At 54.0% G+C, this 14,635-nt stretch overlaps 5 protein-coding genes across 5 annotated transcripts; 3 read left to right on the top strand and 2 right to left on the bottom strand.

Moving 5' to 3' along the window:
* Positions 1-206: 206 nt before the first annotated feature.
* Positions 207-6,181, top strand: J4E87_009257 (uncharacterized protein; the record flags this gene model as incomplete). The annotated part of the gene is made up of 2 exons (XM_049380835.1): positions 207-4,305; positions 4,353-6,181. 2 exons carry the CDS (start codon positions 207-209, stop codon positions 6,179-6,181), a joined length of 5,928 nt encoding a protein of 1,975 aa, XP_049229466.1.
* A 599-nt stretch (positions 6,182-6,780) lies between these two features.
* On the top strand, positions 6,781-8,064 carry J4E87_009256 (uncharacterized protein; the record flags this gene model as incomplete). Its single annotated transcript, XM_049380834.1, has 1 exon — positions 6,781-8,064. The coding sequence occupies one exon, from the start codon at positions 6,781-6,783 to the stop codon at positions 8,062-8,064; it is 1,284 nt and encodes a 427-aa protein (XP_049229465.1).
* A 432-nt stretch (positions 8,065-8,496) lies between these two features.
* On the bottom strand, positions 8,497-10,017 carry J4E87_009255 (uncharacterized protein; the record flags this gene model as incomplete). Its single annotated transcript, XM_049380833.1, has 3 exons — positions 8,497-9,534; positions 9,585-9,651; positions 9,701-10,017. 3 exons carry the CDS (start codon positions 10,015-10,017, stop codon positions 8,497-8,499), a joined length of 1,422 nt encoding a protein of 473 aa, XP_049229464.1.
* Positions 10,018-10,252: 235 nt separating this feature from the next.
* J4E87_009254 (uncharacterized protein) lies at positions 10,253-11,622 on the top strand (the record flags this gene model as incomplete). The annotated part of the gene is made up of 3 exons (XM_049380832.1): positions 10,253-10,294; positions 10,351-10,779; positions 10,828-11,622. The coding sequence occupies 3 exons, from the start codon at positions 10,253-10,255 to the stop codon at positions 11,620-11,622; spliced, it is 1,266 nt and encodes a 421-aa protein (XP_049229463.1).
* A 650-nt stretch (positions 11,623-12,272) lies between these two features.
* Positions 12,273-14,256, bottom strand: J4E87_009253 (uncharacterized protein; the record flags this gene model as incomplete). The annotated part of the gene is made up of 4 exons (XM_049380831.1): positions 12,273-13,034; positions 13,098-13,925; positions 13,980-14,071; positions 14,136-14,256. The coding sequence occupies 4 exons, from the start codon at positions 14,254-14,256 to the stop codon at positions 12,273-12,275; spliced, it is 1,803 nt and encodes a 600-aa protein (XP_049229462.1).
* Positions 14,257-14,635: the final 379 nt, after the last annotated feature.

Genomic DNA, 14,635 nt, shown 5'->3' with positions numbered 1-14,635 from the left:
ACTAGCCAGGAGGAAAGACACAAAGTGTCATCTCAGAGCACGACTCGCTCAACGCCTGCACAGACTCGCCCGCTGTCCGCTGCTCTGCACTGCACTGCGCCAGTCCGAGTCACCACTGCCGCGCCCTCACTTTTTCCAATCGCTCCTTCTCCGCCATGGTTGCTGAGGAAGTGACATTCCTACAAACATCCCGGACGTGAACAACTATGGCCGACACCGAACCCCCGCCAGCGCCCCGAGAGGACATGGAGAAGCCCGACATGGAGGAGCAAGATGCACCTGCCGCAGACACAAGAGAAGAAGAAGAGGACGAGAGCGACTCCTCAGACGCCGAGTCGGAGCAAGCGTCAGAGCAGGCATCAGAGCACGCCGAGGATACGTCGTCCCCAGCGCCCGAAGCTCCACGGGAAGAGGCGGAAACATCGACACCTGCGCCCGGAACACCAGTCCTCCACGTGCCCAACGGAGGAGACGCGCCGCGATCATCCGAGCAGATCTTCGACCACCGCCTGCCTATCGAGAACCGCCCGCGAACCGACTCGCAGTCCACGGCAGCCACTACGGCCACGCGACCATCCACAAAAAGCTCCCTAGTCTTCGTCGTCACCGCGCTCGAGACAATCGCAGCTTCCAAAGATGCCAGGAAGAACAAGAAACTAGGCGACAGCACCAATGCTGCCTTGTCGGCCATCAAGAACGAGGGCGACCCGGCGCGCATCAACCCCGAGGTCCTCTTCGAACCCCTCCAACTTGCCTCCGAGGCTCCCAACGTCCCCGTGTCCATCACCGCGCTCGACTGCATCGGCAAGCTCATCAGCTACTCCTACTTCTCCGTGCCGGCCGAGCCGCGCGCCGACAACAGCGAGGCCCCTCCTCTGATCGAACGAGCCATAGACACGATATGCGATTGCTTCCAAGGCGAGGCCACTGCGCCCGAAGTCCAACTCCAAATCGTCAAGTCGCTGCTGGCAGCCATCTTGAACGACAAGATCGTTGTACACGGAGCAGGATTGTTGAAGGCTGTGCGACTCACGTACAACATCTTCCTCCTTTCCAAGTCAAGCGCGAACCAACAAGTAGCACAGGGTGCACTGACACAAATGGTTGGCACAGTCTTCGAAAGGGTCAAGACGAGACTTTCTATCAAGGAAGCTCGGATGAACCTGTCGCGCTCATCTTTGAATGACAAGGGGCAATCAAGTGAGAGTGTACAGCCCGAGGAGGGCAGTGCAGAAGACATCACCGGTTCCGAGGCCAACGGCGACGATGCAGAGGACGAGCACGATGCTGAAAACGCCGAACCAAGCGACAAGGCAGTCGACCGACACACTGGACCGAAGATCACGCTGCAAAGCTTCGAAAACAACATGAGCTTCAACGACGACCGTATACATGATAATGCGCCAACGCTGGTGACTCGCATCAAAGGCAAAGCTGGGTCACGACACGTGTCCGGTCAAGAGGGTTCGCCTCATGTCAACACCGAAGAAGAGGAGGAAGATGAGATATTTGTCAAAGACGCGTACCTCGTCTTCAGAGCCATGTGCCGTCTGAGCACAAAAGGTCTGTCAGTGGACCATGCCCACGATGTGAAGTCCCAAGGCATGCGCTCAAAGCTTCTCTCCCTGCACATGATTCACACTATACTTTTCAATAATATTGCCGTATTCGTGTCGCCATATGCCACTATCCGCAGTGGCAGCGACGAGCCAACGAGCTTCATACAGGCAGTCAAACAGTATCTTTGTTTGAGCCTGAGCCGGAACGGTGCAAGTTCCGTGAAGCACGTCTTCGAAGTTGCCTGCGAGATTTTCTGGCAGATGCTTAAATACCTGCGCATATCACTCAAGAAGGAAGTCGAGGTGTTCTTAAAGGAAATCTACCTCGCAACTCTAGACAAGCGGAGTGCTCCTGCATTCCAGAAGCAATACATTTTGACAATATTCGGAAGGCTGGCTGCAGACCCCCGAGCACTAGTAGAGATCTATCTCAACTATGATTGCGATCGCACCGCACTTGACAACATGTTCCAACGCGTCGTCGAACACTTGTCCAAGATCTCCAGCAACCCCGTCACCATCACACCTGTGCAGCAGCAAGCGTACCAGGACCAACGAGAGAAACAATCAAGACAAATGGATTGGCAGAGCCGAGGCACATTACCACCGTCACTGACGACTGTCTCCATGAACTCATCACACGACACAGAACATGGCTATCCTCAAGAATATGCAATGAAGCAGGAGTCTCTCGAGGCTCTGGTCGAAATCCTCCGATCTCTCGTCAACTGGGCTCAGCAAGCCCTGCCTGACAACACCAAACCGAACCACCCAGACCTACGACCGTCGCTCGACAATCTTCGCGTGTCAACCGATACTAGGCTTGCTTCAGAGTCACCAATGGTCGGAGCAGATTCTGGAACCGTCACACCGCTTGCCGAGGACGATTACAGTCAGCTCGAGAAAGCAAAGCAGAGGAAAACGGCCCTCACAAGCGCGTTGCGGCAGTTCAACTACAAGCCGAAGCGTGGACTCAAGACCTTGATCGCAGAAGGCTTCATCCCCTCAAATAAACCTGAGGACATCGCTCGCTTCTTTCTCGACAATGATCAGATCGACAAGACGGCACTGGGAGAGTTCCTCGGTGAGGGGGATCCCGAGAACATTGCTATCATGCATGCATTCGTGGATTTGATGGACTTTACCAAGACTCGCTTTACGGATGCCCTGCGGCGCTTCCTCCAAAGCTTTCGACTGCCTGGTGAGGCGCAGAAGATCGATCGGTTCATGCTCAAGTTTGCTGAACGATACATCACCGGCAATCCCAACGCATACGCCAACGCCGACACTGCATACGTTCTGTCATATTCCGTCATCATGTTGAACGTCGATCAACATAGCAAAAAGATGAAGGGTCCACGTATGACACCACAAGACTTCATCAAGAACAACCGCGGCATCAACGACAACGCCGATCTGCCGGATGAGTACCTACAAGGTATATACGATGAGATCTCACAGAATGAGATCGTGTTGAACACAGAGCAAGAAGCTGCTGCAGACAAGGGTCTGCTCAATCAACAACCCACAGGAGGGCTGTCTAGTATAGGACAGGTACTCACGGGTGGTGCTCGCGACCTACAGCGAGAAGCAATCGTACAAGCGTCGGAAGCAATGGCTAACAAGACCGAGCAATTGTACAAGCAGCTCCTCCGAGCTCAACGAAGAACAGCAACAGCTCTTCCAGTCTCCAAGTTCATCCCTGCATCCTCATCCAAGCACGTCGGACCCATGTTCGAAGTCAGCTGGATGCCAATTTTGACTGCTCTTTCCGGCCAAGCTCAAGATCACAACATCGAGATTGTTCGCCTTTGTATCGAGGGCATCAAACTAGCAATTCGGATATCGTGTTTGTTTGATCTAGACAGCTCGCGACAGGCTTTCGTAGCTTTCCTCTCGCGCTTCACAAACCTTTACAACGTAAGCGAAATGAAGGCTCGGAACATGGAGGCATTGAAAGCCTTGATCGAGATTGCACAGACGGAGGGAAACCTTCTACGTGAATCTTGGCGCGAGGTCCTCACATGTGTTTCTCAGTTGGATCGTTTCCAACTCATCTCAGCCGGTATCGATGAACGCGCCGTACCGGATGTGCTCAAGTCAAGTTCAGGTACTACGCAGTCGCGCAAGAATCTCAATATTCCAGCCAACCGTCGAAGGCCAACATCACAGTCCAGCACCATGAGCTTCCAATCCGAAGTAGCCGAGGAGAGCCGATCTACTGACATCGTCCGAGGAGTAGACCGCATCTTTACCAACAGTGCGAACCTATCTGGTGAAGCCATCGTAGACTTTGTCAAAGCTCTTGTTCAGGTCAGCTGGCAAGAGATTCAGTCGTCTGGGCAGAGCGAATCACCGCGTACCTACAGTCTGCAGAAGCTTGTGGAGATCAGTGGCTACAACATGACGCGTGTGCGCTTCGAGTGGACCAACATCTGGCAGGTGCTTGGCGCTCACTTCAACGAGGTCGGATGCCACACCAACACCAACGTCGTATTTTTCGCTCTCAATTCATTACGGCAACTCTCTATGAAGTTCATGGAGATTGAGGAACTGCCCGGTTTCAAGTTCCAGAAGGACTTCCTCAAACCCTTCGAGCACATAATCAACAACGCCAATGTTGTCTCTGTCAAGGACATGGTGCTACGCTGCTTGATTCAGATGATCCAAGCGCGCGGCGAGAACATTCGGTCTGGCTGGAAAACCATGTTTGGTGTTTTCACTGTGGCCGCCAGAGAGCCCTACGGTATGTCTTTTTTGAAGCTCACTGGTACAATTACTAATAAACTGCAGAGGGCATCGTCAACCTTGCGTTTGAGAACGTCACCCAAGTGTACAATACCCGTTTCGGTGTAGTCATTTCCCAAGGCGCATTTGCAGATCTCATTGTCTGTCTGACTGAATTCTCGAAGAACTTCAAGTTCCAAAAGAAGTCGCTACAAGCAATAGAACTGCTCAAGTCATCTGTACCGAAGATGTTACGGACGCCCGAGTGCTCTCTATCCGCCCGTGCTGGGTACCTAAAGGATTCCGAAAAGGGCTCTTCGATACCGAAGCAGCCCAGTCGACAAACCCAAGAAGAGCAATTCTGGTTCCCAGTCCTATTCGCCTTCCACGACGTCCTCATGACTGGGGAGGATCTGGAGGTTCGATCAAGAGCCTTGAGCTATCTCTTTGATACCCTGATCAGCTATGGAGGCGACTTCCCAAGGGATTTCTGGGACATGCTTTGGCGACAGCTTCTTTATCCCATCTTCATGGTTTTGAAGTCAAAGTCTGAGATGACAAAGGTTTTGAACCACGAAGAGCTTTCCGTTTGGCTATCGACAACGATGATCCAGGCTCTGCGCAACATGATCAAACTCTTCACCCACTTCTTCGATTCGCTAGAGTATATGCTCGACCGGTTCTTAGATCTCCTTGCCCTCTGTATATGCCAAGAGAACGACACCCTAGCACGCATCGGCAGTAATTGTCTACAGCAGTTGATTCTGCAGAACGTCCAGAAATTCCAGGCGGATCACTGGAGTCAGATCGTCAAGGCATTCGTCGATCTCTTTCAAAGGACCGAAGCAACAGCACTATTCTCTGCTGCGACAAGCGGCTCTTCAGCACAAAGTACTTCGACGAACGGTACCGGCAACTCATCGGACTTGACGACACCTACAGGAGAAGGGCCTCCCGGCGAATTGTCGCTTCAAACACCTGCTGAAGAACCAAAGATTGACAATGCGCTCGGTATTAACGGTCTCTCAGGCGCAAGGCGACCGTCTCTGGTTACATCGGACTCCGCTAGCATTAGTGGCGGGGTTGAGCAACGTATGCCATCCCCGCTACCGAAGCGTCAGACACAAGAGCTAGAAGACTACCGTCCCGAGAACCAAGATCTTCAGCAACCACCTGTTGTCGTAACTGCTGCTCGCCGTCGTTTCTTCAACCAGATCATCACCAAGTGTGTTTTACAACTCCTCATGATCGAGACGGTTCAAGAGCTCTTCACAAACGAAGCCGTCTACGAGAAGATCCCGTCTGGCGAACTGCTCCGCCTCATGGCTGTACTCAAGAAGTCATACCACTTCGCCAAGCGCTTCAATGCCAACCGTGATTTAAGATCACGCCTATTCAGGGAAGGTTTCATGAAGCAACCACCAAACTTGTTGAAGCAGGAAAGCGGATCTGCGTCGGTGTACGTCAGCATACTATTCCGAATGTACCACGACACATCCAACGACCGCGCCGCATCACGCGCCGATACCGAAGCTGCCCTGATCCCTCTGTGCGAAGACATCATTGCCTCATACGTCGATCTCGACGAAGAGACCCAACAACGCAACATTGTTACGTGGCGTCCTGTCGTCGTGACCGTGTTGGACGGATACACTGGCCTGCCCACCACAGATTTCGAAAAGAACGTGGACCTCTTTGCGCCGCTTGTTGTCGGGCTTCTCGGCACGGAGATGGCACCCGATGTGCAGAGAAGCGTACAGGCGCTCGTTGGGCGCATCTTCGAGACGAAGCTGGGCATGGAGAAGGTGCCACTCATGCCTGCCATCAGTCGGAGCCCGCGGGGTAGCTTCGTGGGTAGTCCATCCCAAAGGAGAGTCAGCAAAGGTGGACGGTAGAGTGATTCTCCGTCCCACGTCTTCATTCAAGGTTTCCAGGCTCAGCACTTGCTGATGTGTATTTTGTTCTTCAGGTCTGATTCGGCAAGCTGTGTCAACTTGTCAGCTCAGCACCTCTCTGTTCTTCTTTTGGATCTAAAGCATTACCACTGAGGTCTGGAAGTCCCCAGAAGGCGTTTGTGCTTGGTTGTTTTGTACAGTAGTACGATGTCAAAATCTGCATCATCTTATCGACACTTTCTATGACTTCCCTTTTGAGCAAGACGGTTAGAGAAGAATACATAGATTACGAGTCGTCTGCGATCTCTTGGTTCTGGTGATGGTAGTCCGCGCGATCAACGTGATCGACAGAGCCGCTTCATGCAGGTACGACCAGGGAAGCTTAAACCCGGAAATGCCCAACGTCATGGAAGCTAACTGCCGTTGCTGGTAGCATGTACCACACAACATGCACGTAAGGAACGTGTAAGTGTATGACGTTTGTTGACGACTGACATCACGATGCAGAAGCGGGTGGAAGCTGCAATGATTCTTAAGGACAGCTCAGGCCCATCCAACGAAACCACAATAGAGGCCACCCGCGTGACCTTACAATCAAGATGCGGTCCTCACTGCTATCAGCCATTGCCCTGACTGCAAGCACCGCAGCACAAATCACCTTCCAAAACAGCAGCACCACAATCCTGCAAACAGACCCCGGAACCTATGGTCCCGAGATAGAAGAATACCACTACTACTACACGCAATGGCCCATCGGGCTAGCCATCTCCTCGACAGGCCGTTTCTTCGCAACCTACACCCGCGGCTCCTACGCCTACACGCTCGGCGAAGTCGTCAACAAAACAGCCGAAGTCCCCTATCCATCCGCGTCTCTCAACCTACCCGTCTCCCAATTGAACACGAGCTGGAACGGAATCCCGTTCGGCAGCAACAACAGCACGGGTCTAATCAGCGTTCAAGCCCTCTACATCACGCCTGAAAATGCACGCAGACCGGAAACGCTTTGGGTTGTAGACACCGGTCGCCCTACCATCACAGACGACAGCGGCGCACCCAGTATGCCCTACGCGCAACCCGGCGGACCCAAGATCCTCGGTATTAGTCTATCCAACGACACCGTCTACGCAACCTACACCTTCCCCGCCTCCGTCCACTTCCCCTCCTCCTACATGAACGACATCCGGTTCGACCTGCGCCCCACCACCACCTCTTCCGGCGCCGGCGTCGCATACATCGTCGACAGCAGCGACGAAGGCCGGCCCGGCTTCATCGTCTTGGACCTAGGTACGGGCGAGAGTTGGCGGCGACTAACCCAGCATCCCTCCACTCTACGTGTGGACCGCGACGTCCCGTCCTACCAAGGCGTCCCGTTCTACCAACGCACGATCGGCCAGCCGATTCAGACGCTGAGGGAGGGGTTGGATGGGATACAGATATCTCCGGATGGGGAGACGATATATTACAGTCCGCTCACGTCGGACTACTTGTATTCGATCCCCACGGCTAACCTCCTAACTCCACCATCCGACCCCCTCGCTGAACTCACAGCCGCAAACAACGTTACCAACCTTGGTCAGCGCGGCGGAAACGCAAATGGGTTCGAGGGCGATAGCAATGGTTTGGTGTACCAGTGTATGCCTGAGCATAATGCGATTTACGTATATGATCCACAGACGAAGATCACGGAGCCTTTTGTGAGGGACCCAAGGATAATTTGGCCCGATGGAGCGAGTGTGGGCGAGGATGGGTATTTGTATATGAATATTAATCAGTTGCCAAGGCAGCCGAATTGGAATGAGGGGGTTGATGGGAGGGTTTTTCCGGGGGCGGTTTTGAGGGTAAAGTTGCCCGGGGGAGGGAGGAAGATTATGAGTTTGGCATAAAAGTTTGGTTTTTGTTTGAGGGTTCGAGTATGGTACTGAGGCTGGTCATCTTGTTAGTTGGTGGACATAGTTCTCGATCTGACAGATATCAAGCATGAGACTCGTTTCAATGATAGTATCTCCATTCATCGTTCATGCTACCGAACTCATGCGTCGTGAAGCTACATGTATGCGCAGTGAGGACGCTGTATGCAGGAATACCATATACAGGCGGATGCATCCATCCATCCATGAGATAGAGAGAAGAGAAACTTTTGCCCGAAACCCCAATAAAAGCCCGGAACATGAATAGGTATCATAGCGATGACCGTAGAAATGTGGTAATCCTTCAACGCCATAGTATGCAATAACATCCCGTAAGGTGTGTAGTTAAGTCAACTCGGGTGAGCGACGAAAATGTCCTGAAAGCATGAGAAACGAGAGGACAGGTCCCTACTCGTCCTGCTTGATCTCAAGCTTGTTCTTCTTGGGGCTCTCGGTGCGCTCACCGTCGTCGGCCTTGCGCTTGTTGGAGGCGTTGTCGTTGCTAGAGTCCTTGATGACGGGAACGCCGTGGGCGTCGCGCTCAATCTCCTTCTTCTCCTCCTTGCGGCTGGAGCGGTCGTCCTTGCCGTCCCTGAAGCGATCGCGACGCTTGTTCCAGTCGTTGCTGTCGACGGAGCCGCTGCGGTCGCGACGTCCACGGGGAGAGCGAGAACGGTTACGGTTGCCGTCACGGCGGTTGTCGCGACGGTCGTTGCCACGTCCACCGCGACCCTGGCCGCGACCTCCTCCACGGCCTCGGCCACGACCGCCATCACCGTTGGTGCCGCGGAGCCTCTTGCGCTGCTCGTGCTTCTCCTGTTCGGTCAACTCCCAGTCGGGCTTGATACCCTTCTCCTTGCACTTCATCTCAATGTACTCCTTCTTGCCCATAACGGTGAGCTCGTTGCCGTTGTACTTGGGAGCGGGGTCAAGTTCGAGGAACTGCTTGCGGGAGTCCTCGGAATCGAACTCGACAAAGACGCTGCCCTTCCAGGCGCCGTCATCTTCGCGACGCTTGCGGATCATGACTGCGCCGTAGGGGCGGAAGAACTTCTCCAAGGCGATCTGGCCGGCATCCTCCTCGTTACCGAAGCCCTTGACGTAGGCGCTCCTGTCCATGTTGTTGGAGGAGTTGTTCTTCAGGCGGTAGAAGAGGTCTACTGTGGTAGGCGGGTCCTTGTCGTCACCCTCCTTGGTGGGAACGGAAATAGGCTCCTTGCGCTTGACAGCTTCGCTGCCGGCCTTGCTGTACTCGCCATCATCGACGACCTCGAGGTCCTTGCTCTCGCGAAGTGCTGCTACAACGGCGCTATATGGCTTGAAGCGACGCATGCGCTTGAAAGTGCAGACGTGGTGAATAGAAACGGGGGTGTTCTTGGGGCCCTCAAGAGACACGAACATGTGCTCATCGGTGGCCAAATTTTGGGTAGAGAAGTAAAACTCGACCTTGGGGCTGTTAGTAATGTGGGCCATGGTTCTGAGAGTGCGAGTCATACCTGTTGGCGGATCTCGTTGGGGTCGTCGGAGTCTGGGAGATTGTCGAATGTGTCAAGGTTGTTGGTCCTGCGCAAAGTTAGTACTGAGAGAGGCTAACTTCAAGATGTGAGCGTACTTCTTGTTGTGGTTGCTGAATCCGCCTCGACCTCCTCCGCGGCCACCACGGCCGCCTCGACCTCCGCGACCGCCATCGCGACGGTCATTGCGACGGTCACCGCGGTCTTCGCGATCGTTGCGACGGTCGTTCTTGCTGTCGGACTTGCCGTTGATTTCCCACTTCTCCTCGCCGTCGGCCTTGGCGGCCTTGTCCTCGGACTTGGAGGGGGTGGACTCAGTCTTTGACTCAGTCGTGTTGGCGTCGACGGTGTTCTGAGTCTTGGAGACTTCAGCGGGGTTTGCGGCAGGCGCAGCAGTGGTCTGTGAGTCTGCCATGGTCAATATGTGTGCAGCTTGAGTCGCGTAAGTGTGTAGAAGCTGCAAAAGGCGGATTTGAGGCTGCGACAAAGAGGTTGGCGGGTGTTGAAGAGAAAAGGCTCAAAGGTGAGAGATAGCTATGGTTCTTAGTGGGGAATTTTCGATGCAGGCGGGCACGGACCGCTATCCAGATTTACGTTCGCCGCGTGGGCCGCTATTGTAACAATATCACCAATTCTGATCCGCCTTCACCATGCCGAGGAAGAAGCCGAGGTTCCATTCGCTGAAGAAGCTGGTATGCTTGCTATTGTTCGAATAGGCGGACAATGGCCGTAGGCTGACACGCTGCAGAATGTCCGCCAGAATTGGTCGCGGTGGTCATTATACGCCCTATCACAGCTAAAGGCGCCCAACGTCACCACTCGAACATACTTCCAGCAGAAATGGACTGCCAAGGCGTCGACGCGAGCATACCATGGCGAACACATACGGGAGAAGAAGTGGAAGCACATGTTCCGGCGGAACCTGCCAGCCGTAGTGGCCATGGACCATAGATATCTCGCCCAGCACGATGGGTCAGAGCAGGCCGCTGGTCGAGGAATGGGTGCGGACTCACTGGACAAAGCCCGGACAGGGCCAATGACACCGTACATGCAGATGGCATACTACCCGCTGGAGAGGAGACTGGACACAGCCATCTTCCGGTCGTTATTCGCGAGTAGTGTCCGACAGGCGAGGCAATTCGTTGTCCACGGCCTGGTGAAGGTCAATGGCAAGAAGGTGCGTCAATTTTCGCATACTGCACATCATCACCACTGACTGAACTAGATGGTCTACCCCGGCTACGCACTCAACCCAGGCGACATGTTCCAAGTCGACCCCTCCTCCGTCATGTTCGCAACCGGCGCGCCGAAAGAACGCTCATCAACCGCCCGTCGTATCGCCAAAGAAAAGGCAGCTGCCCGCGCCGCAGAGCGCGAGCAGAACGGCGGACAAACACCCAAGCAACCCAAGCAAGAGGACTTCGTAATCACCCCATCCACACGCGAAGAGCCCACACCCACAGAGCTGAAGAAGCAACTCCAAGACCTAATGGAGCAAGTCGACGGCGTGCTCGCCGAAGACGTCAAAGCAAAAGACAAGCAAAAGTTCCGCTCCTTCCGCCAATCCGTCAAGAAAGCTATAAGCCTCTGGCGCACCGCAAACCCAGAAACCATCTCGACCCTCGACACGCAATTCGACTTCCTCAAGACGCAAATCGCCGAGCGCGCTGCTGCCACGACCCCCTCCTCCCCCAAAGACGCTTCCGCCGCCGAACCCCTCATCTCCGAAGAAGACCAGGCGCGTCTGCGGTCCGCATTTGAGAAACTACGGTTAGAAACCGAGCATACGTCTGCGTGGAACAGGCGCGATGCGAGGGCGCCGTATGCGACGCCCTGGCGGCCGAGGGACTATATGAGTGCTTTTGCGTTTATACCGCGGTATCTCGAGGTTAATCAGAATATCTGCGCGGCTGTTTATCTGAGGCATCCCGTTGCGAGACAAGGGTTGGCAGAGGTGCCTACACCGTTCCACATCGAGACAGGACAGTTGGCGTTCAACTGGTACCTGCGGAATCGGTAGAGTAGGTGATGGGAAGGGTGACGTGTTTGTACATTATGTAGATGGATCGCTTAACGCGGAGAATTGCAATTGTATAACATGATTTGCGTTTTTTCAAGCATGAAGAGTCTGTTTGATAGATTGGCATTATGGGCTTGCTAGTAATGCAAGTCTCAGACCACAACTCCGAACTACAAGAATCGCGTCTCGCGCTTGTGTATGCTTTCTCACTGCTTATTATTATACATGAGGACGTCGAGGTATTAGTGGGTGGTGTCCTCTGACCACCCGTTGATCGGACATTGCCATGTATCAACATTGCTAGAAATGAAGCTGTTGTAGCCAAAAGAAGGGGAATGCAACAACCCAGTTAGGCGCCTTACACCAAACTAACAGAAAACTTGCATGCGTGGAGGAATAGCAGGCAAGGAATACGTTTACAAGTCGCAGATGATCCGACGATGAAAACAGAAATGGTGTGGAAGCCTGGGGTGGCTGTGCTGCGTGTGCTCGCGCCGGATGTACTGCAGGGGTAGCAGATGTGATCTCCAAAGTGCGCGGACCGAGGAGGTATGTGGATGTAAAGGTCTGAAACCTCTACGTGGTAAGTACCGGGTATGAGTAGCCAAAGACGGAATGATATGCCTTGTCAGACACAAAGATGCAGGCGCTCAGTCTGCGTCCGACTCTTCATCAAGCGTCAGTATGCTGACAGGATACCTGAGCGTCTCTGCGCTCGGCCTGGGGCTCACATCAACAACACTACTATCGGGCGTCCAATGCGAACTCCGTTCAGACGTAGTAGATGCAGTAGTGTATTGCCTGAAGCCATTCGCTACGACCTCCGAGGCCTCAAGATCAGACTCGTAGCTTGGAGGCTCGGTGGGCTCTGAACGGTAACTTGGTAGACTGTCTGTTCGGGAAAGCGGCCTTGAGGGAATCTCCGGGAGTGAGGTTGGTGGGTATGTCGATGCTGTGGAGAGGGGCGAGTACGGAGCGCGAGGCCGTTGACGTTGACAATCGCAGGGGGTGTGGTTGATTGCCCTGCCTTCTTCGGCGTCTCGGACAAGGTCGCTGACGACATCATGAGCATCCCTTAGCTGCCTGATCTCTTCTTGCATCGCGTCTTCGAGCACACCCTCTTGCTCTGAGATCAGCGCCCGTTTCTCTTCGTAGTCGGCGATACGTTGGTTGTCGCGCCGTGCCCAGTTACCACGCCACCAGCTGCGCCATGCGTGTTGGCGGGCTGCTCGGCGGTAGGCGCGGGCGTTGAGACGTTCTTCTCGGGCTGCGGCACGCTCGGTCCTTGTTCGCAGGCTGCTGCACTTGTGGCGGATGACGGCGACTAGGCAGCCGCAGCAGAGAACACCCAGGGTGATCTCGAGGGCGAGAAGGTAGGGTGATGGCTTAGGTGGACGAGGTGGCAGTTCGTTCTATTTGGGGTCAGCATCAGAGTCTCTGCTTCAACTGGTGGGGTGTTGAATGGAGGCACATACTGCTTGAGCCTCGTATACCTGGGGTGTTGAAGTCACGGCTTTCAGGTGACTTCCAGAGATCTGTGCCACCTGTGCAGCATGACCGTGTGCCTGCGCGAACACTTGCTCGGGGCTGTTCATCTCTTTCAATCGTTGATCGGGTTTGAAATGGAAGGATACGATTTCCCAAACACACTTTGCTTCATGGGCGATAGTCTGTACGATGCAGGAGACGCCGTCACATTCACCCAATTGATGCGATAGTTCCTTCGCTTCTTGCCTTAGAACTGAATGAATCTGCTTCTTCTTCTCGGCGATAAGGGATTCGAGCTCTTTGAGTTCCCTCTGGAGAACTTTCAATTCGCGGATGTCGTCCTTAAGAGACGGGATTCTGCCCTTCGCTTTTGAAGTTTCGGTGACGTTGTGGAAGGCCAGACGCAACAACCGAGGAGGTTTGCGCCAGGATTCAGCTACGTCTTTGTTGCTCGCCGAAGGGTTGGGGACAGACTCAAGTCTGAGTAGGGAAGGCGGTGATGTCTGCGGTTTGAACGAGATCGTAAATCCGGCAGGTTTGGTGACTTGCTTGCCGTCGATGGCCTTGATGTTGACCGTTACTACTTGGGCTGCTTCTTCCGTTTCCAAGTTATCACGAAGACAGGCTGTCTGCCATTCGAGATCCAAGTCGTGCTGCAGAAACCATTCATTCTGTGTGAGGTCGGTAACGCCTTGGTAGGAACCGGAACCAGATGCGAAGTCGCCGTTCCACTCTTGGGGAAGATGAAGGCCGTTTAGGGTAATGTTGGAAGAACCACAAGCTTGATCCTGGGCATGACTGGTGAAGCTCAAGGTCTAAGGATGGTGAGCAGGTGGCATGGTATTTAGGTGCCTGAGGGCGGGCCTTACCAAAGACTCGTCATCCTGGTCCGTGTGATCGCGGCCAAGACACCCAGTGCAGGGGACACTGAAGGTAGCTTGCGCGTAGTTCTGTTGAAGGTCTAGCAAAAGTTCAGCAGCTGCCTACGGATGGCGAATGTGGAATAGTATAAGAGGGGCGCGTACCTAGCTGCAAAAGATTTCCGTCGGCGCGAGCAGCGTAACGCTCGTGTTGAGGTATGACGCCGGCGAGTACAGGTGCCGCCCAGGCGCAGGCTGACAGCACTTTGGACTTGAAGGAACGCATATTGGAAGCAAAAAAGAACACGAGTTGAACAGCAGAGCGAGTGTGCAAACAGCGCACACGAACACCGACCCGCAAAGAGAGCGAGGTTTGGCGGGTTATGGGACAGATGTTCCCAGAGGTTCGATCAGGCACCAGTCGAAGGGTATAAAGGCGCAGAGCTGCTAGTGGCTGCCGTCAGCGTGAGCGTGGCTTAGACGTCGGCTCACGATTCAGCTGGCAGCACTATGCATAATGCAGTGTGATGAAACACTGGGATACGGGAGGATGCGAAAGTGTGTACTTTTGTAAATGCAAATGTGGTTGCGATGAAATCTACCTAGGTATGATCTGAGAGGCCATGTGGCAGCATCATTGGTGGGGTTCTCGTCCATGCGACTGC

The sequence above is a fragment of the Alternaria ethzedia genome (genome assembly GCF_023757985.1).
Source record: "Alternaria ethzedia strain BMP 0044 chromosome Unknown scaffold_33, whole genome shotgun sequence".
NCBI classification, from domain to species: domain Eukaryota; kingdom Fungi; phylum Ascomycota; class Dothideomycetes; order Pleosporales; family Pleosporaceae; genus Alternaria; species Alternaria ethzedia.
The sequence above is the reverse complement of the archived record's forward strand: the minus strand, read 5'-3'. Positions and strand labels throughout refer to the sequence as shown.